We start from the raw sequence: 22,045 nt of genomic DNA, 5'->3' as shown, positions 1-22,045 counted from the left end.
AATTTGTTGCATTTTTTAAAATCCTTATTCATTGAATTTTTTTTTACTTTTATTTTTTATGTTAGATATAACCATCTTAACATCTGTATTTGTTCACTTTATTAATTTTGGGGAGGATTTAAGGGGGCAAACTATACCTGTTATTAATGGGCTATATGTCATTACTTAGGATTAAAATAGCTACTTTTAAAAATACATATAATAGCTGAGTATAACTATTTTAATGTGAGGTCCCCAAACCAATTAAATTGCAGTAATATTTGATACTACTCTGTGGCTGCCCTGTAAATACCAATGACTGGTTGCATCTAAACAAGTATCAGTTGTACCTAAAAAAAAGAAAAAAAAAAATCAGGAAATATTAGTTATAATGACACCAGTGCGTGGTTATAAATGTATTTTTAAACAAACATTTTTTTGCAGCCTTTTTATTTGTAGATGTTGTTTTTGTTTTTCTTTTACAGTCTAACAGTATATTTTCTGTTTTGAAGTTGGTGATATATGCGGGGCCTAACACAAACAGTAGGAAGGTTGCTGAGTATGGAGGCAACACTCTGGGATATGGCAGCCGTAGTGTCTTAGGAACTGGTTGGCCGAAAGACTTGGTGAAGGTATGGTATACAGGCACATTTGCTTCATAGAAAAGAAAATGAACTTGCATTCCCCGTGGGCCCAAGTATTAACTCTAATTCTAGAAGACATTTGCCATGGGGGCGTTTGTTGAGGTGGGGCTACCTCGGTAGGCCTGTAAACTCACTACTTTGTTCAGAATGACCCTCCTTTTACTCGTAAGGCATCAGACCCCTATCTGCTCCAGAACTTGTATCTATCTGTTCCGTAGGTTACTCCATGGGCTGAGGTTGTCACAGCATTTCTTTCCCTGTCCATTGAAAGGACTGCTAGTTTTCCCACTCACTTTTTCTCTAGACTCCTTTATGATGGATGTCCTAGAACCATAGGGCCATTGCCATTTTAAAAGGTGGAATCAGTGTTTTCAAATGAATTGGGGCCTTTGGAGCAAAAATAACTATCCATTCTCAGACTGATGAGATTGGAGCCATGCTTTGTAATGTGGGCCCTTGAACTATAACATATCTACCTAGAATATGAATATGAACTGAAATGCCCACTAAAACCTGAAAACCTCTCCAGAGTCTGCTCCCAGAGCCTTTATCTCACATATATTATGTACCCTCTTTAATTCAGCCATAGGCAGCAAGTTACCTCCAGAGGTATAGTCCAGATGCGTCCAAATCTGGATCAGCACAATACTTTTAATTGTTCTCTGATTTCCTGCATTTTGTTTCTTACTCATGGTATTGATTCGACAATACAGAGCAAGGTCTTTCATCACTCTCTCTGTGTTCTTCAAGCTAATGGCTATTTGCCCACCTTATTGGCACAAGTGAGGTGGTGAAATGGAGGAGGGGGAGGGCAGAAAGTGTAGAAATCTGAGGAATTTATTGAAATTACGTTCAAGATTTGATCTTTACTCTAATCCTGCTATTGGGCAATCGTGGCCATTTCACAGATGCCTCATTCCCAAAGCAACCTGGTCAGGAGAGACAGCTGAAAGGTTGGTGTCCAGATGAGAGGGGATGGAATTTGAAGCAAAAAGCGAGTGAGAAAAGAAGTGAAATGTTGCTGTGGTCCTTCTGAAAGTAAATCTCTGAAATTCATTGCTCTCTCGAAAATTATGTCTTGTTTTTAAAGTGCATTTTCCCCCCTTAAATTTTAAGGTGGAAGGAGATACAGTCACCTTCTCCTTTGAAATGAGAAGTGGCCGTGAACACAACACTCCCGATAAAGCTATGTGGGGCTTTGCTTGCACAGTTCGTGCTCAGGTACTTGAATCTAACCACTGCTGTGGGCATAGTGTACTTTTTCCTGTGTGCCTTGGTTACATACATCATATTTGCCTTGGAAACAAGGCAAAATATGAGCTGCTGTTTCATCCATCTCTTCCATTTGGCAGTAGTAGACCACTAATAGAAGTAGTAGTTTTATGGAATAAAACAAGCTGGGACCTAAAATCAATACAGCACCACAGAAAGAATCCCTTGCTGGGGCCTCCATCTTCAAAGCCTGGAGAGGTGATCTGCCTCCAGCATCTTTCCAGGGGGTGAGGAAGACTTGAACACCTGGTAGAAGTGAGCCCTTGGATTCTGGGTTTTAAGAGTAGTAGAATCAGATTATTTTTATTCTGTTCCCAAAGGCTGTTCTTGCTAGTCTAGATCTGTCTCTGCTTAATTACTCATGTTACACTCTGTATATAGGTTTAATCTACTCCTTTTAACAGTACCAGTTACTTTCCTCCCAAGAATCTATTTAAATAAATTAAGTCTATTTAAATAAATTAAAACATATTTCAGACTTGGCGGTTGCTTAAGCTTAACCAAGCCAAGGCTCTCTGGAGTGGGATTTTCTGCTAGAATGTAAGCTCCATGAGGGCAGGCATCTTTGTTTTGTTCTCTGCTTTATCTCAGGCACCTAGAACAATGGCTGGTACACAGTAGGCACTCAATAAATATTTATTGAATTAATTCAGTGTAATCATTGACAGCATCTTCATTCAAGCACAGAATGGAGGTGACAAAATGAAATAGTGATTTATACCTGGATAGGTACAGCAGAAAGGAAGCTATCCAAAAAATCTTGCATGTGATTTATGCTGTTTGTAATATAGAGTCTTACTGACTCTTCTCTCTCCAGAATTGTGTTGAGACTTCACTCTGTGGTCATTCCAGTGCTGCCATCTATCTACTCATGGTGTTGGGTGCTGTCTCTGTGTCCCGTAGCAATGATACTTGATACTGCTCCATGAGCCCCTGTGGTTGGGGACAGTGCAGTGTGTTGCAGCGCAGGTGAAGCGCTCCTCCGTGTAACTGACCAGTCTGGTTTGCCCTGTGTGCATTGTAGGAGTCTTCAGAGGATGTGTCGGGAGGCTTACCTTTTCTGGTAGACCTGGCTTTAGGTCTGTCTGTGTTAGCTTGTTCTATGTTAAGAATCCTATACAACGGACCAGAAATTACCAAAGAAGAAGAAGCCTGTCAAGAGCTGCTGCGGTCCAAACTTTTACAAAGGTAAGAAAAGGCTCAAATTGGACTAGTTTTGCCTGCACAGGAGAAAGGACTTTATGTGGAAAACTACTTTTAGTACATTTCCCAGCTGATTTTGCCTACTTGCCTGCCAATCCCGTGAGTATCACTGCGTCTAAGAAATAAGATGAAAATTACATCAAAGTGCCTTGTGGCCCTTACTTTACTAAGTTTGAAATTACACCCTTGAACTGTGTAAGCTTTTCTCCAACCTAAATACTGTATAATTAAATTAAAGGATCCCCAAAAGGATGGGAAGATGGACAATAAAGCAAGCATAGCAAAGTGTTCCTTCTAGAATCTTGGCTGTGGGTATATGAGTGTTAACTGTGTAATTCTTCCAACTTTTCTGTATATTTAAAAGTTTTCATAATAAAATGTTGAGGAGGTAGAGTCCCAAAGATGGGGTTTCATACAATGCTCATTTTTCTTTAGTCTCTGGAGGAGGTTTGATGAATAAATACTTAATACATAATGTGATCCTTCAAATGTTGAATATCGATATATCTGCAAACTTCAAGTAGCTTTCCAGATAGAAGAGGAAGTGAAGAATCTCTTCTTCTTTATGTTCAGGTGCCAGTGGCAGGTGGAGGCCAATGGTGTGATCTCCCCTGCCCTTACTCCAAGCCCGTCTCCTCTGCCTCTGACCATCGAGGAAGACAGAGAATTCACTTACCCCTCTGACATCCTCGTGCCTCCTGTTGGAAACTACTTTGACCTGCCCCGGATCAGGCTGCCTCCAGGAATCATGATAAAGCTCAGGGAAATTTCTGGGCGTGCCAGACCTCAATTTAGGCCAAGTATAAAGTATGTTGTTATACGACACTTTATTTTCCCAATGAAAAAATGTTTAAACAAGCAAAGAGGGTGTGTTTCTTCTTGTAGTCTAGCAGATGAACCTTTCACTTTACATGTACTTGATGAATGTTAACCAGGTGCTCTGGAGAGTACCCTCGGGTGGTGCTCCAGGTCAGTGGGTTCAAAGCTGGGCTCTCAGTCAGCAGCATTAGTATCGCCTGAGAACTTGGCATTTCTTGGGCCCCATTTCACACCTGCTGAATCAGAACCTCTGAGGATGGGGCCCAGTAGTAATCTGTGTTTTGACAGGTTTTCCATATGATTCTGATGCATGCTAACATTTGACAAGTTCTAGGTTTTTCTCGGGTGCTTTGACTTTCTACTTGAAGGTAGTCACCAACTTTGGTTCCCATAGGGTCTAGACGTTTCTTTATTTTCAATGCCTGGAGAGATGGTAATCTTTAATCTAGAATGTGAGGTCTTGCAGTTACCAATGTCTTTGTGGTATTCTAGCTTGAAGTTAAGTCTGTTTTGCAGGCCTCTGCTCTGAGGCAAGATTGGCCATTTCAGAGAGAAGAATTTAAAGAATAGATGAAATTTAACATGAAAAAATACAAAAGCACCATTGTTTTCAGCCCAACATCCATATGCCCGAAATACTACCAGCCATGATACTGCGTAAAATTAATTGGCAGATAAATCGTGCCAAAGATCTTTTATTAACCTCAGACCTATTCCAGCTCTAATATAACGCCAGGTAAAGATATACAAATCATAGAAAATGAAGTCTGTTTAATTTTGATTTTCAGCTTCATCAGCCAATGTCAGTTTTATCAGTTAAATATATCAAGTTATTGCCAGCTTGTAATAAAAAAAGTGTGGTGAATATTTAACATACTTAAATCAAAGCGTACATTCTTCCATCTATAAAATACAGTATTGGTAAGTTGAGAGCTTACCAATTCTAGTCATACAGCTGACTAGTTTCCCTTGTGATCTCAGAGAAGTAATCCAGCCAGACGTGATGGAGGAAATGGTGGTATCATGTGTCATTAAGCACTTGAACTTGGTTGATGCACTGCAGTCCCTAATAAATTTCCAGTATCAAGAAGAACATGCTGAGGAATATGATTTATTGTGTAAAATCATGGGAGAGACATTTAAGAAACTCAATGCCATGGAGAGACAGCTGCAGGTAAGTGAAAGTTAAAACATTTAGATGTCTCTTATAACTGTGGGAAATGACTTCTTACCTAGAAATTTAATGAAGTTTAAAAAGTTATCTGAATTTTAAAAAGATTATTGCGACTAAAATGTCTGAATTTACAGATTGCATTTGTTTTTATTTTGCATCTAGTTTCATGTTGTTTTATATTTTAATGTGTCAGAGTGTTGCAGAATTGGAACAGAAATGGCAAAGTGAGGTTGATGATGCCACGCAGGGGAAACTGGAGAACAACATGCCTTTCTTCTATGATTACCATTTTAATGAGGTGAGCAAGCTGTATGACTCATCACTGGGGCATTGCTATTTGTAGTACAATGGTATATACTGTGTGCATAGAGATAACATCATTTTTTAAATGTTGTATACCTCGAAACATACCCGTTATTTTAAAAGGGTTAAATAAGGTTGATTAGATCAGCATGTCAATGATACAAAGAATAAATTACTCGTTATTTAATTAATTAATAGTTTTATAAAGCAGTTATCATCATTATCAAATTCTGCTTTCAAGCCTTTAAAAAAAAATGACAGAGTTATAAGCACTGAAGAAATCCCCAGAAAGTAGTCATTGCCATTTTTAATCATTAAAATATCAAATAGTAACTTACAAACGTGCTTCTGGTGTAGAAATATGGACCAAAAAACCCAAATATGGGTTTTTTCCCTGAAATTTTCTGTTCCTTTTAACACGTACAGTAAAACTCGATTTTTGCAGATTCTGCATACCATCTTTTCTTGATTTTTCCTTCTTTAGAACAAAATGAAAGAACTAGAACTTTTGTGTTCCATGAAGGAAGTCTCCTTTGATGGAAATGATCTTGAAAACATGGTCCTATCTCTGAGGTTAGTGATGTTAGTAACTGTGTAAAGCTAATTTATCACCTTGATGCTCAAAACAAAATGCAAAGATCTCATCTCTTAACGGATATTTTAAAAAATATTGTGCATTCAACTAAATATTTTAGAGTTGGAACTTATTTGGTATTTGGAAATTTTGATTTTAGCCTTCAAAAGTTAGCATATAGGCACTTGAAACTGGGCAAAAGGAACTAAAACTGGCCACAGTTTATAGCACTGCTCTCCTCGGATGGGGAAGTGGGAAGGTGAGCAATATTTATCAGGTTACTTTTGCTTAGGTTCCCCTCTATCTTCTCATATCCTTTGTAATGAAACACTTTAGTTTTGGTAAACCAGAGGACAACTAAATGCACATCAGTCTTTCTTTATAGGGAGAAGTTCCTACAAGAAGTGAATTCTCTTATTCAGAAACCCTCGCACCCACTGGCTAAAACGAAGACGTTAGTGAAGAGTCTAATGAACCGAGCTGAGCTGTTGCTGCACGTCACCATTGCGGCCCAGTCCGGCCTCACAAGAAGCATCTCAGGGACCCCCGCAGAAACACCGGGTACTGCTGACAGCCAGCACTGCAAGGCTGTCTGCGCTAGTCTGTTCATAAAACATACATCAGCAGCTTTAAAAAAAAAAAAAGAAAAGAAAAGAAAATCACTCTTGTGTACTCATAGAAAGGAAAAAAAGGAAATTTCAACTTTTTTATTTTGCCTTTTACTTTTTCCAGCCAAGAAGTACTTTTCATTGAATTCATGTGGTGTTTTGTGAGTCATCTGAGCATCAGGGGTGCCTCGTCATCTGCCTTGTCTAGTTTTGAGGGGAAGCATCTAAGGAGCCCAATGACATGTATTTTTATAATCTCAGTGCCCCTCATTTTTAGATTATGGATTGTCATTTTCATAGTAACATATAATTAGTCAACATTGTGAATCCTGGAATGCATCATATTTTTCTCTTTACTTGAAGCTGAGTTTGCATTTCCTCTTTAGTAATTATGTGGAACCTTCTAGCATGAATTTCCACTATTAATATTTTTCCTAGTCACATTTTTAAAAATTAATTAATTTATTTATTTTTGGCTGCGTTGGGTCTTCGTTGCTGCGCGTGGGCTTTCTCTAGTTGCGGCGAGCGAGGGCTACTCTTCATTGTGGTGTGCAGGCTTCTCATCGCTGTGACTTCTCTTGTTGCGGAGCGCAGGCTCTCGGCACGCAGGTTTCAGTAGTTGTGGCTTGCGGGCTCTGGAGTGCAGGCTCAGTAGTTGTGGCGCATGGGCTTAGTTGCTCTGTGGCATGTGGGATCTTCCTGGACCAGGGCTCAAACCCGTGTCCCCTGCATTGGCAGGCAAATTCTTACCACTGCGCCACCAGGGGAGCCCTCCTGGTCACATTTTAATTGCTAGCTTGAAAACGCATTTCTCAGGGAAATCAACGAGTCTTCTCACTTAAGCCAGACCCAGAACACTGGGCAGAGCCCATAATAGCAAATGTTAATTCTTACTCTGAGAGAAGAAGTCATAAACATGTTCTTTTCTTTCTCTCTTTCTTTTAAAAAAATTTTATTTATTTTTATTTTTGGCCACGTTGGGTCTTCGTTGCAGTGCGTGGGCTTCTCATTGCAGTGGCTTCTCTTACTGCAGAGCACGGTGCGCGGGCTTCAGTAGTTGTGGCACACGGGCTTAGTTGCTCCGCGGCATGTGGGATCTGCCCGGGCCAGGGCTCAAACCCGTGTCCCCTGCATTGGCAGGCGGATTCTTAACCACTGCGCCACCAGGGAGGCCCATAAACATGTTCTTAAAGACTCCATGTTGTCTAGACTCATTGCCCAATGGACACTATGGAGCAAGTGAACTTGTTTTCATCCCATCTGATTGCCCAGGGCTCCTCTCACTAGGGAGAGATGTCTAGGATGACTCCCAGGTTTCTGACCCCAGTAATAGGGTCCCCCTGCAGCAGGGGAAGCATGCCAGGTGTGCAGTATGATCGATCACATGCTAAGATGGTCAGCTACACCATGTCCCTGGCCACATTAGCCCGTGTTCATTAAAGGTCCCATAAAAGACTTACCCACTCAGTAAGGCTGGTGGTGCTTTCCAAGAGGCTTTTGGCATCAGAGATGACGAACCAGTAGTTTCCTAAGAGATAATGTCTTCAAAAATTATAATTTTTTTAGATTGAAGCTATCTAACCATTTTTAAGACAGATTCAAAATGACCTCAATTTTCTTAACATCTTTTTTTCTTAGCCTGTCTTCACATGCAGTTTTGTCTGCTTCCATTAAAGTGTTCTTTTACAAAACAACTATTTCCTTGATAGGAGTATATATCTTATAGGAAGGGCTGGTCAGATTCTAGCTAAAGTGTGATATTTACTCACATCAACTATGATCAAAGCAGAGGTATCACCAAATGGCAGTAAGTCAGCTAAATAAATCCAGGATTAAAGGGGGAACAAAGACCATCTCTTTAAAAAAAAAAAAAAAGGATCTAGATTTATTTGAATTAAGATTTTTTGCTTCTAGAAATTACTTTCTCTGACCTCTCTTGCTTTTTGGAATGCTTAATATTAAAGTTAACACTGATGGTTTACAAAATTAAATGAATTTTTCAGCCTTTCTTTGGAAACCCAATTTGATAAAAAGAGTTTAGTTTTTCAAGATAAAGTAATTTTTAACCTTGATATTCGAGGTTTTAAACCTCAATATTCAAGGTTTTAAAAAAATTGGCCTAGGGAATTCCCTGGCAGTCCAGTGGTTAGGACTTCGCACTTTCATTGCTGAAGGCCCGGGTTCAGTCCCTGGTTGGAGAACTAAGATCCCACAAGCTGTGCGGCTCGGCGCCCCCACCAAAAAAAAAAAAAAATCGGCCTAAAAATCATCTGTGTGCTGTGCTAGCTGGTTTGGTGGCTGAACTGGAAAGCAAATATACTCTTAGACAGTTTGGTGGTTCCTTGTTACTTTTCGCTGTTGCTGCCATCCTTACAAATAGGATAGCAGATATGTCAACGTTCTTCTTCCTTTCTATTCCAGCTTGTAAATCAGCCTCTGAAACAAAGGTGATATCTCATGCTGTGAGGCAGCCTGTTTTTCTTCGCAGCATGTCGGCTCCTTCTGACCTGGAAATGATTGGTAACGAAGATTTGGAATTTACTAGAGCAAATCAGAGGTAAATAGCTAATGGCCAAGGTCGGATTCCCACCTGCGGCTGAACACTGTCATCGCAATACACTCCCTGAGCGGCTTTCTTGTTTGGCTGTAGGCGGCGCCACGTGACCAGCCACCGCAGCAGCTCCTTCACGCTCTTGCAGTCATTGGCCATCGAGGACAGCAGGGACAAGCCCACCTACAGCGTCCTGCTGGGGCAGCTGTTTGCTTTCATCGGCACCAGCCCTGACCAAGCTGTATGTCACGTTTTGCCGACCACAGGTGGATAAGCGCGAGGGGTCGTGTGACAGCAGGAGTCAGGTGTACTTCCTTTTCATGCGTTTCAGGTGTCCAGCAGCAGCTTTCTTTTGGCTGCGCAGACAAGGTGGCGGCGGGGAAACACTCGCAAGCAGGCGCTGGTGCACATGCGGGAATTGCTGACGGCTGCCGTGCGAGTCGGAGGAGTGACACATCTTGTGGGTCCGGTGACTATGGTCCTTCAGGGAGGACCCAGGTCAGTTGTTTCTGTTAGTTTATACTGTCCTGTCTGGAATGGGTGAAAGCCATTCCAGAGATTACTCTTGGGGCAAGATCTTAGATTTTAATGTTTTCCCAAAAAATAATATACTTTAACAAAACTGGTACAAGGGGCTTCCCTGGTGGCGCAGTGGTTGAGAATCCGCCTGCAGATGCAGGGGACACAGGTTCGTGCCCCGGTCTGGGAAGATCCCATATGCCGCGGGGCGGCTGGGCCCGTGAGCCACGGCCACTGAGCCTGCGCGTCCGGAGCCTGTGCTCCGCAACGGGAGAGGCCACAACAGTGAGAGGCCAGCGTACCACACACACACACACACACACACACACACACACACACAAAAAAAAAAAAAAAAAAAACTGGTACAAGATTTAATTTTAAAAATTCAGCGCATATAACAGAAAGTAAAAGTCTCCTTCCCTTCCCTTCCTAAATTCCACTCTGTTCATTAAGAGCTTGTTGTATCAACTACGCATACGTAATGACTATTTCATTCTCTTTGTATGCTTAAGTGTGTATGTGTATGATTTTTTAAAAACTCAATTCAGATTATATTACACAGGCCTTACTGTAATCAGTTGTCTTCCTCAATATATCTTGGATATCTGTGTCGTTTCATGTTCATATGTGTAGATCTGCATTATAGCTTTTAAGAACTTCATGGACCTCCATTGTATAGATGGTTATATTTTATTTAACTCATCCGCTACTGATGGACACATAGGTTCATTTATTGTTTCTTTCTCTCTTTCACTTTCCCTCTCCTTCCTTTCTTCCGCCCTTCCTTTCTTCCTTCTTTCTGTTTTGGTTTCCTTTTGCATTAACAATAGTGCTGCAGTCAACAACCTTATATCCCTATATTTTTGGTGCTTATTTTTACTAGATCAAATATCTTTTTTTTTAAATTTATTTATTTATTTTTGGCTGTGTTGGGTCTTCATTGCTGCGTGCAGGCTTTCTCTAGTTGCATGGAGTGGGGGCTGCTCTTCACTGCAGAAAAAACAAAATTTTAGTTCTTGATCACGTCCATTGCAGGTCTCAGGACAGAGGAGGAGACCACCATCTCGAAAGCTTTCAGGGCCCTTGTCACACCTCTGGCTCATTGGCCAGAATAGTCACATGCCCACCCAACCGCAGCGGTGCCCAGAAGGCGTAGTGAGTAACACTAGTGACTGCCACAGCTTACTTCCAGAGTAGTTTCTCTATAACACTAGCAGCATTATTCTTTTTTCCCCTCATTACATTTCCCTCTTGACATTATTAATGCCATGTGTCAGACATCTAAAAAGAAAATGCAGAAAATCCCAAAGTATGAAATAAAAATCACCTGTAAATCCAGCGTCTTAAAATAAAACCTATTAATGTTTTAGTGTATTTGTTCAGCCTCTAGTCTAACCGTAGTGATCTCCTATAATGTTTTTAGTGCTCGGATAGCACTGCATCATATCCCTGGACCTTTTTAAAGCCAATTTCCTATTTTTAAACCTTAATTTTTATTTATTTTTACTGTTATAAACATATTATGTTGTATATCTTTGTAGATAAATCTGATAGTCCCAGTTTTCAGCTAACATTAATTGCCATAGAATCTATCCCAGGTTGTGTTTTTACATTGGGAAAGTCTTATTTCCCAACAGGATTCTCATATTCTTCTCATAATCAGAGTATGAACTTGCAAAGGACGCTTCGCTAATCTGTTTGTGTCTTGGTTTTCTCATTAGTGCAATTGCATTTACAGTATTCAGTGCTGCATGGAATGTTGTAGCCATGCCTCAAATGAATGGTTTCATTATTAAATAAGTTTGGATAATGTTGGGTGCCATTCTCTTGCTCCTAGAGATATGAAAGACTTTAACCTTCAAAGGTTCTGAGTAGTCCTGCAGTGAGGAACCCTGCTTACCTTTACCTAACCTGGGATTTCCCAGACTTTTCTCTTTTTTTTTGGCTCTGTTGGGTCTTTGTTGCTGCACACGGGCTTTCTGTAGTTGTGGCGAGTGGGAGCTACTCTTCATTGCAGTGCTCGGGCTTCTCATTGTGGTGTCTTCTCTTGTTGTGGAGCACGGGCTCTAGGCACACAGGCTTCAGAAGTTGTGGCACACAGGCTCTGGAGTGCACGCTCAGTAGTTGTGGCGCACGGGCTTAGCTGCTCCATGGCATGTGGGATCTTCCCGGGCCAGGGGTTGAACCTGTGTCCCCTGAATTGGCAGGCGGATTCTTAACCACTGTGCCACCAGCGAAGCCCTCCCAGACTTTTCTTGAGTGTGGGCATTGTCTTTGAGGCACACTTAGAAATCCTGCCCAACAGCCTTCTGTGATCCTGCAGTTTGGGAAACACTTATCTCCAAGATTCCTTCAGTTCTGGATTCATCTAGACACTCTTGGGTTTCTCAGAAGAACTCTCTTGTTCTTGTGTTCACTATCGCCTTTCTTGACATGGTTGAGGAAGTCTGAGCTTTGGTTCTGTTCCCTAGAATTGAAGAACTAACCTGTGGTGGGATGGTCGAGCAGGTCCAGGAAGCCTTCGGTGAGACCATGACCTCTGTTGTGTCTTTGTGCGCCCGTTACCCTATTGCTTGTGCGAATAGCATCGGACTCTTATGTACTATACCTTACACCAGGTAAGCAAGGAAATGCTTTTTATTGTTAGTAAGGTACACCTCAATGTCGTTGATTAAATAGAAATATTTTTTAATTTAAAAAATTGGATTTTTTGGTTTTGATTATCCAGTGACACTATCACTGATTAAATGAGCTTGTCTCCTGACAGACATTTAAAGTTACTATGTAAATTCCTTATTGTTGAGTTCCTGCATGATCAAATGTGAATCCTCATTAGGGGTTATATTACATTGTCAAAATGGAGAAGTTTGAAGGAAAGAAATAGGTCCCTAGGAAATTACTTATATATTGAGCAAAATTTTTTGCCTTTGCACATTTATATCCTCTCTTAGTTACTTGATTAATAGTTTGAAGATGTCAAGAATTCATGAAGTCATTCTTTGAATCCCCTTATGATAAAATATGTAGTTTTTTTCTATTATGGTAACCTTGTATTGATTCCATCGATTTTTACTTTGCTGTTCTATATGAATTAACCAGAACTTGAAGTTCATTATTTATGAAGGAAAATACTCATTCTAAAAAATTTCTATGTTGAGTTATACATTGGTATCCTAGGTTGTGGACAAGGAACTATACTGACATGTTTTATGGCCCTTTGATAACCTGAATCTTAAGTGAGAAGTTCCTAAGGGCTGGTCAGTTATATTTCTTTCATTCAACCCTTTCTGCCTGGCTCAGGAGTGAAGAGAAGTGCCTGGTGCGCAGTGGCCTTGTTCAGCTCATGGATCGACTGTGTAGCTTGAGCAGTCAGACTGAGTCCAGCTCCAGTGAGAAGCAAACCAAGAAGCAGAAGGTGGCCACCATGGCCTGGGCAGCCTTCCAGGTGCTTGCCAACCGCTGTGTTGAATGGGAAAAAGAAGAAGGTGAGAAGCAGGATTCCTTTCTGGAGCTCATTGATTTCTTCTATTGATGTGTTTATGTATTAAGTATTTGTGCTGGATGGGGGAAAGAAAAGCTATATTAAATTACATAAGTAGATTGGTTGAATCAATTATGATATCATGGGAGCCTCTTCATCGGCATGGTTCTATGAAAATTTATCACTACTCTATGACAGTAAACAGTATCCTAACCTGGAGGACATTATGCTAAGTGAAATAAGCCAGACACAGAAAGACAAATACTGCAGCCATCTCACTTATATGTGGAATCTAAACAAGCCAAACTCATAGAAACAATAGAACAGTGGTTGCCATGGTTAGGGGGCAGGGGGAAATGGGGAGATGTTGTTCAAAGGGACAAACTTTCAGTTATAAGATGAATAAGTTCTGGAGATCTAATATACAGCATTGTGATTAGAATTAATAATACTTTATACTTGAAAGTTGTTGAGAGAATCTTGTGTTCTTATCCCCTCCCCCCCACACAGGTAACTATGGGAGGTGATGGATGTATTCACTAACTTGATTGTGGTAATCATTTCACAGTGTATATGCATATTAAATCATCACGTTGTACACATTTTTTAAAAATTCACGTTCTACAATCTGAATATATACAATTTTTATTTTCTAATCATACCTCAGTAAAGCTGAGGGGGTGGGGAGGAACGATAACCACCTGAAGGAGTACAGTAACCCCAGGAAATTGAAGACATCTTTCATTTCCTTTTTGTCAACACTGCTAACGGTGTCCGAATAAATATTTTTATGCAATGATTTTTCAGTTGCACTTTTGAGGTGCTATTTCCAGATTATATTTTCAGTCACCAATCCAATTTAAAAAGTAAACTTGAAGGATAACTTCTCCATAGTATCCCAGGTTTATAGCTTGTTTATTTATTCATTCACTGTGCATTTTATTGTCCTGAGAACCAGGCATAAGATGAATAAGGCATCGTTCCTCACCTTAAAATATATGGTCCAGCGGGGGAAATAGACCAATGAACGAATGATTACTGTGCAATCAGTGCCATGATCAAGGTGCACACAAAGTGCTGTGGGAGCACAGAGGTCCCTGCAGACCAGCTGTGCTAGGGGTCAGGCAAAGCTTCCCAAAGTGGGTAACATGTGAGTTCTTCTTGAAGGATAAAGAAGACTTCCAGGCAGAATGAACAGTAAATGGCAAATAATTTTTGTGGCCTTTACGAGAGATGTTTGGGGAAGGCTCTGGAACTACAGTGAAAATGGAAAGACCAAAAAATGTCTTTTATTGTGTTTGAGAAGAGGTAGGGTGTGAGTTAAACATCAAGATGTTTTCCAAAAAAGAAACAGACTCACAGATATAGAGGGCAAGCTAGTGGTTACCAGTGGGGAGAGGGGCGGGGAGGGGCACTATAGGGGTAAGGGACTAAGCAGTACAAACTGTTGTGTATAAAATAAGCTACAGGGTATATTGTACAACATAGGGAATATAGCCAATATTATATAATAACTATAAATGGAGTACAACCTTTAAAAATTACAAGTCACTATGTTATACGCTGTAACTTATATTGTACATCAACTGTACTTCACTAAAAAAAAAAAACAAGATATTTTCATCATAGTAAAATGGTGATTCTTGCCTGTCAATCAAAGTATGTTTCTGGGTTTTGTGTGGATTAATTATATTCAGTTTTAATTAAGAGGAATGTCTTTCCCCAACACTGAATCATTTTTCAAGTTACTGTTACCTTGTTTATGTGCAGTTGTTATCTAATGAGGAGACACTAATTGGATGGCTAATGAAATATACTGAGCAGGTTATAGAAAAATTGGGCGAAGGGAGGCCCTTAATGCAGGCTCGCCACACCTGCACTCGCCTTGCCTTCCTGGAGCTTTCACCGCACTTCTCCTTTCTTGCACTCTGAAGGCGGCTCCACAGAGGCTGTGCACTCAGGTCTGGCCCGTCAGGTGTCCAGCCTTCTCACTAACCACCTCGCCCGAGCGACGGAGAGCTGCGGCAACCAGGCTGCCGGGAACGATGCCCTCCAGGACGTCCTGAGTCTTCTCAATGACCTCTCGAGGTAAGGAAGGCCCGGCTGGAGCTGTGGGAGGAGGGGGCTTTTCCTCTGAGTGATTTGGCTTCCTTTGCGGGTGGTTGTCTTTAGAAACATCTAACTTCCTAGGCCATCCTGATATGCTCCTGCGTCAAGAAAAATAGCAGATGATGAAGTCACTGAAAAATAGCATTTAGTTCCAAAATAAGAAAATTATTTAGGTGACTATCTACATCATAAAATAACATATTATCATTTGCTTCAATACTTTACTGGCAACAGCTGCTAGCCTTTTCAGTCAATACAATTGCATTCAGTAACCAAACACCTTTACCTTCATTATAGCAAGATTAAAGAATAATCAGCCAGGACCTGTAATTAATTCACCTTCTCATGCTGTGTCTTTAAGAGAAGATATTTTGGGCTTCCCTGGTGGCGCAGTGGTTGAGAGTCCGCCTGCCGATGCAGGGCACCCGGTTTCTGCCCTGGTCAGGAAAGATCCCACATGCCGCGGAGCGGCTGGGCCCATGAGCCATGGCTGCTGAGCCTGCGCGTCCGGAGCCCGTGCTCCGCAACGGGAGAGGCCACAACAGTGAGAGGCCTGCGTACCGCAAAAAAAAAAAAAAGAAGATATTCTGTGGAGGTTTAATCATGTGTGAGCTGTGAGGCCCACAAAACCTTGTCCACATAAGGCTGCTTATTCTTTGGTTTCTGCTGAAATGTAACCGGTTCAGCTGTGGCAGATCCCAGACTCTTGAGGCCAGTACAACACTGTATGATCTCTTTGGTCTTGAAGCACTTCTTAAAAAGGAATAAAAGACTAAACTAAAAGCCTCCTAGCTTGGGTTTCTAAGTCTTGGTGTTCTGTGAATCGTGCTGAACTATAGGATCTCAATTAAATAAACATCAGGTATCAGAAAATATTCAAAAATCTTTTAAAATATTGTTGGTCAATTATGAGCTTTCATCAGATGTTTACAAAAATCCTTAATTCTCCTTCATAAAAACATATTGCCAAATCTGTGTCTTCCTCATTAAATATGAAGTCATCAGTTTGTTTAACCTCATTTAGGGAGCTTTTGCTTCTGAATTTCTGTAGATAACATTCTCAGTATTGTGGACCTTTTCTTCCTCCTTTTGCAGGAGTCACATAGGTAAAGCCATCCTGAGCCAGCCAGCTTGTGTGTCCAAACTCCTCTCCCTGCTGCTTGACCAACGCCCGTCCCCAAAGCTGGTCCTTATCATTCTTCAGCTGTGCCGGGCAGCACTCCCGCTGATGAGCGTAGAAGACTGTGGGAATGTGGAGCTCCCACCCTGGAGCTACTCTGTCCCCTCCCTAAACAGCGAGCAAGAGGATCCCAGTGACCCAGCGTCCAAGATCGCCTCGTTGCTCTTAGCAAAGCTAGCAGATTATGTGGTCCCAGGTGAGTAGCCTCCTGGACGGAAGAATGACACTGAGGCGCTCACTTCCCATGGACGGTCAGACCGAGCTTTCCCTTGTCCACAACTGCAGCTGTGCTTCCTGTGATAGAAGGGAGAGAGAGCGGAGAAGGGACAGAGCGGGAGAGAGGGAGGAAGAGAGATTCCAAAGTCAGTGCTTTCCTTGTACAGGGGAGCCGCACAAACAACTTTGCAATTTTTCTATTTGCTTAAAGGATGTCAGACAGTCCTTTCTCCAACCGCTTCCGAACCTGACACCACGTTGACAAAAACCAGCCCCAAGAGTTCCTTAAAAGGAGATAAAGACCCTGGAGAAGAGAGTGAAGCAGTGGATGGCAAGCTCTCTATCTTTATCCACAAGCGGGAAGACCAGTCATCCCATGAAGTTCTCCAACCATTACTAAGGTGATGATTGTAATAGCTACGTGCCATCAAGCACTAGCCATGTTGCAGGCACTGTGCTGAGTAAGCCCCTTACAGGTATCAACTGTCTCAGCCCTCTTAACACCCCTACGAGGTAATCAATGTTACTATCATCCCTGTCATTACATACAGAGAAACTGAGGCAGAGCTGAAATATAAATGCAGGGTCCTCTGACGCAGAACCCAAACTTTTAACCACAACTTGGTACTGTCTCTCCAGACCCAACAGAGTGAAAGTCCTGTTGAGAATGTATCATTTGTGTCCCACGAGGAGTCTATAGTGTGACCTGGGCTTTGAGAAGGAATAATGCAGCTTGGTTTTCAGTTCTTGGCATCCTTCAGCCATCAGTAAATTTAGGGACACCATTGACTGTGAGGTGAAGAAATAAGAAACTTTTTTATAGCTTTATTTAATCAAAGGATGAATGGTATGATTGCTCAACAAGGAAGTAAACATATATAATTACTGTCCAAAGATTACAAATCTACAGGGCCCTGTCAGTGGAATCCAGGACAATGAGAAGGTCCCACGGAGCACAAGGGAATTTAGGAGAGGTGTTTATGTTCAGATGGAAGAGTCCTCTCTTCAAATAAATGATTGAATGATGGTGTCACCCTCATAATTGGGTCCCTTGTCTGCTCTCATGGCAACCGAAAGCACTACTAGGCTGTTGGCATAGACTAAGCGGGGTCAGGGCAAGTCAGCACATAGATGAAGAAACTTCCAAGGAACATTCCTGGGCACTGTGAAATGTCATAGTACAAATTTGGTGAAAGATTTTTTTGAGAGCCAGGTTTAGGAGGCAGGGGGAGCTGAATTGTTAGGAAGATCCAGTCATTCACACCAAGGCAGCAATCCAAGCTGTTGTTAAAATCCCCTCACTTTGGGATTTAGATCACTCACTGAGGCCTCCCCAACCTGTGTCCATGCCTGTAAAATCATGGCCTCTCTCTGCCTTCCCATTTTAGTAGCTCAGAAGGACGGCCCTTCCGACTTGGTACTGGTGCCAACATGGAGAAAGTCGTGAAAATGGACCGCGACATGACAAAGGTAACCCTGATATGGAGGAGCCTGTTCCGCCAAGTGCCACAGTCGAAGAACATGTGGCAGGCTTCAGGTTTTCAGGAGAAATTTTTAAAAATATTTCAAGTTACCACAGGGTGAGAAATTGAAGACAGTGGCTTAACTGAGGCCATTTTCAAGAGAACTAGTCAAAATCAATGTATCATTAATGTTAAAATATAGAAGAGAACTCTTGGTTTTGACCTAGAAATTTTCTTAGCTCTGTTAAGATAGTTCTACAGCCTAAAAATACTTTAAAAATGATCCAAAAAAAAAAAAAATGTGACCATAGGGTGAAAGGTTAAAAGAGTAATAATAATAGATAATAAGAAATAAAGACAAAAAAGCCCATGAAAATATAAAAATATGCTCAGGCTCACAGATTACACGATAAATAATTAAAGGGAAGTAATAAAACAATAGTAGCATATCATTTTTACCTGTCGCACTGATAATGTTAAGATCGATGGTACCCATTATTGCCAAGGTGAGGGTAAATAGGCATTTTCAAGTATCCAGAGATAAGCCTGTCCTTGGCAGTCCTGTTTGTAAAAAACAAAATAGAATCTGTATACCCATAAATAGGGGATTTGTTAAAGAAATTATTACATTCATATAATGAAATACTGTACAACTATAATCAGGTAGGTCTAAATATATAGACATGAATATTCATGATATTTTATGGTATCAGGTTCATATCAATGATCACAATTCATGATGTTTTGATAACTGGTAAAAAAGAAATCAAAACTGTGTAGCGTGGCCTATGATTATGTATGTCAGAATCTGCATGGAAAAAATTCTAGAGGACTAACAGTGATCTCTGACTGGGTGAGGACAAAGGATGTTTGTGGAGATTTAACTTTCTACATATAATATGTTAATATATGAATTTATAAAAATGAGCCTGGATTAGGGGAAACAGATTTTTAAAGTATAGTGCTGAGAAGCGCGAAAAGCATATCATGATGCCTTCAATCTGGTCCCCAGGGTGGCTGCTGCGAGGTGATTACAGAAGAGGCGGCAGCTGCTCTGCGAAAAGCAACCAAGTGGGCACAGTCTGGCCTCATCGTCAGCGTCGGGCCACCCGTGGAATCGCTCAACCCGGAGACTGTGAGTGGACTGTCCACAGGGGACAAGAAGAAAACCGCCCAAACTTCCATTTGCCGAGAGAGGAACTCTGAACTTGCCAGGTAAAACCTTTCACAGGGTGGAAGCTGTCTTCACTCTTCTCAGACTTACTTTGTAAAGGATTTGTTTTGAGGGTTTTAATTTTATATCCCCCCCTTGACCTGCTGGAAATGAGGACTGAGGCCTTAAAATACCCATCCGTTGTAGCAGTTGTTCTCAAAGTCAAGTCAGAAAGTGATGACCATCCAGGTGGATCCGAGGTTGTGAGGGACAAATAAGGAGGCCCTCCGGGCTGAGTGGACATATGTGGCTGGAGGATTGTTTTTCTGAGAAAGGCCACCACCAGGAACACCAACTATGGTTTTTTTGAGTAGTAAAAATAGTAAATTCTGTCCTTGCTGCCTTTACTTCATCCAAACAATACTTGTCACCATCCCAACTGTACACAGAAGCTTCTTTCTAGTTGGAGGAAGGATAAATGCATGTTGCCCCTGGGAAGTTTGTGTGAGGTTCTGTGCTTGCCAGCCAGAAGCAGATGTAGTGTAGGTCCTTTCCTTGATCACGATGGTTTATACAGTTAAAGGTTTGAGGTCCATTGTTTCCAAGGCTTCTTCAGTTACCAGAAAGAATGGGAGTCACCGAAACCCACTTTTTCCAGTATTTATAACTAGAAAATGTTTGCATCTGGTGCCAAGCCTGAAGCCACTCGTCTGCCTTATTCACCATCACTGGCACTGACACTTTTCCCTGTTGACACTTGCAGGACCGACCCTGTCCGACCTTTCATCAGTGGGCATGTAGCAAACAGCATGGCTGCAGAAGTGATCGCCTTGCTTCACAGCTTGCTGATGGCGCCTGAATCAAATGCTGCTCAGATATGGACCACGACAGCAGAGAAGGCTAGTACGCTGTTGCTGCTTAAAAGAGGAAGCAAGACAGAAGTTAATGTTCTGTTCTAGCAAAGGACATTCTAACAAAGAGAGAGTTCCTAAACTGGCCAGATATACTTGTTAACTGTGTTTCCCCTGAAATTTGCTTTGAGTCAGTAGCTTCAACTCTGTTAACCCACATCTCCTTTCACTGCCAGTTCTGATTTCACAGAAGGCAGGCTAGTGTTCTCAGGAAAAGAATGGCACTCCCTGTTTCTCCTTCTTGCTTGTATTCGATTGGTACTAACATTAGGAAATCATGCAACCTTGGGTTATTGGATTTCTTAAGTGTACTTACTAAGTCCTAAGGAGGCCTCTGTGTGAATTACACTCCCTGAGTGCTCTGTCAGTAATTCATCTTTACAAACAATAGTTCAGTTTCCTGAAAACTAGGGTTTGGTAATCAATTTCCCTTTTCCCAGTCATTCGTGATGTGAACACCTTATACCGTCTCCTAAAGATACTTGGGTGTTGAGATGTAGGCAGTATGCTGTTATAGTTTTCCTGCAGATAAATTTTTGCTTTAGTTCAGGGGTTTTATTAACAGTGTTTGATTCTCCCATATTTTGAGGTTGTGTATTTCCAGTTCTGTCCAATCACATAAGCAAATATGCCAAGAATGTCAGTGGTCATACCTGATAATTATTTCATCCTTCCCATATCCAGAGTTCCTTTAGCACATGGGACCCAGGCACTGTTGTAGACACTGCATCATGCTTAGTATCAAAACAACCAGAGCTTTATCTCCCACTGCATGGGCTGCTTCTTACATTTAGGTTCTGTCTCGTGCGCTGATGTACATTCCACAATTGGGGAAATATGCAGAAAGCATTCTGGAAAATGGCAGCAGTAGTGGCAGAAAACTCGCCAAACTTCAGAGAATCGCCCGCCAGGCTGTCGCTGCACTGTGTGCACTTGGAGGCTTCAAAGAGACAATCAAGATAGGGTCTGAGGTTCAGGTAACCAGCCACCATTTTCCCAAGTCATCGCTTTCCCCTGTATATAAGTCCATTGATTAATTGCTCATCTGTAAGACAAGTGTCATCCACCCAGTTGGACAAAAATCCTTGTTCCTTTAAGCTAAGAAACTCGTGACTTCTAATCCACACTATGCTGCAGATTAGTCAGATATTAGTACAAACCGTGTAATGTTAACTACATTGGCAATATTTTAGAATTGAAAGTTTGAATTTGTATCATATTGTGATCACCTTGATGTAAGGTTTTAGGACCTATTATTTTAACTCATGTTCAGGGCTTGGTATCTGCGTTATAAGAAACTATTACTGTAATGCCGGTAATGACAGCTGTAAGTTTTTTCTTCCCACTTGTCACATCAGATAATTGCTCACACCATCAGAGCTGGTAGGTAGTGCTAATCCCTCTGTGTCTCTAGGTTTTAGGTAGAGGAATATCAGGAAGTGTCGGAGTAGTGGCTTCTATCAATGAACAGGAAGGTATAGCTACAGTCAAATTCCCACCCATAGACTGTAGAAAGACGTCGCAAGCATCAGACACACTGACTATTCCATTGTCTAGACTTTGTGTTCCAAGATCAGAGGTAAGGTGATTTTTAAATACATCTTAAAATGTTACTGCAGATGGTAACCGTACTGTAATGAGTAATATGCACATACACAGTACAGAAGCACAAATACTTGGTTTTCTTAAATTTTACTTGTGACGTGTATTTACCTATTGGGCATAATCATTTAATAGTAACATTTGTGTGGAGATTTGTACCTAGATGACAAAATTCGTTTCTTTGGTTTGGAATATTCCACAGTGTATTGTATGTTTAATTGTTTGGGTCTAGCTTGCAATTCTGTATGGTGATTTGATTCTTTTTAACTGAAATTTTGAGAATT

General features: G+C 41.2%; 1 protein-coding gene across 5 annotated transcripts in view; it reads left to right on the top strand.

Moving 5' to 3' along the window:
• The window catches only part of HECTD4 (HECT domain E3 ubiquitin protein ligase 4), a 190,698-nt gene that overhangs the window by 101,377 nt on the left and 67,276 nt on the right, over window positions 1-22,045 (top strand). For 3 of the 5 annotated variants that reach the window (XM_059040500.2, XM_059040499.2, XM_059040498.2), the window contains exons 22-42: window positions 465-611; window positions 1,740-1,844; window positions 2,920-3,083; window positions 3,672-3,905; window positions 4,899-5,091; window positions 5,285-5,389; window positions 5,879-5,967; window positions 6,354-6,529; window positions 8,998-9,133; window positions 9,227-9,368; window positions 9,459-9,625; window positions 12,118-12,264; window positions 12,947-13,131; window positions 15,062-15,215; window positions 16,332-16,612; window positions 16,844-17,033; window positions 18,021-18,102; window positions 19,108-19,310; window positions 20,012-20,147; window positions 20,954-21,136; window positions 21,574-21,738. In XM_059040500.2, coding sequence (XP_058896483.1) covers window positions 465-611; window positions 1,740-1,844; window positions 2,920-3,083; window positions 3,672-3,905; window positions 4,899-5,091; window positions 5,285-5,389; window positions 5,879-5,967; window positions 6,354-6,529; window positions 8,998-9,133; window positions 9,227-9,368; window positions 9,459-9,625; window positions 12,118-12,264; window positions 12,947-13,131; window positions 15,062-15,215; window positions 16,332-16,612; window positions 16,844-17,033; window positions 18,021-18,102; window positions 19,108-19,310; window positions 20,012-20,147; window positions 20,954-21,136; window positions 21,574-21,738 — 3,384 coding nt within the window. The remainder of the gene's footprint in view (window positions 1-464; window positions 612-1,739; window positions 1,845-2,919; window positions 3,084-3,671; window positions 3,906-4,898; window positions 5,092-5,284; window positions 5,390-5,878; window positions 5,968-6,353; window positions 6,530-8,997; window positions 9,134-9,226; window positions 9,369-9,458; window positions 9,626-12,117; window positions 12,265-12,946; window positions 13,132-15,061; window positions 15,216-16,331; window positions 16,613-16,843; window positions 17,034-18,020; window positions 18,103-19,107; window positions 19,311-20,011; window positions 20,148-20,953; window positions 21,137-21,573; window positions 21,739-22,045) is intronic. The other 2 variants (XM_059040502.2, XM_059040501.2) reach the window with 1 other exon arrangement.

This window comes from Kogia breviceps, chromosome 15 (genome assembly GCF_026419965.1).
Source record: "Kogia breviceps isolate mKogBre1 chromosome 15, mKogBre1 haplotype 1, whole genome shotgun sequence".
Classification (NCBI taxonomy): Eukaryota; Metazoa; Chordata; class Mammalia; order Artiodactyla; family Physeteridae; genus Kogia; species Kogia breviceps.
This window is presented reverse-complemented; position numbering and strand designations above follow the sequence as displayed.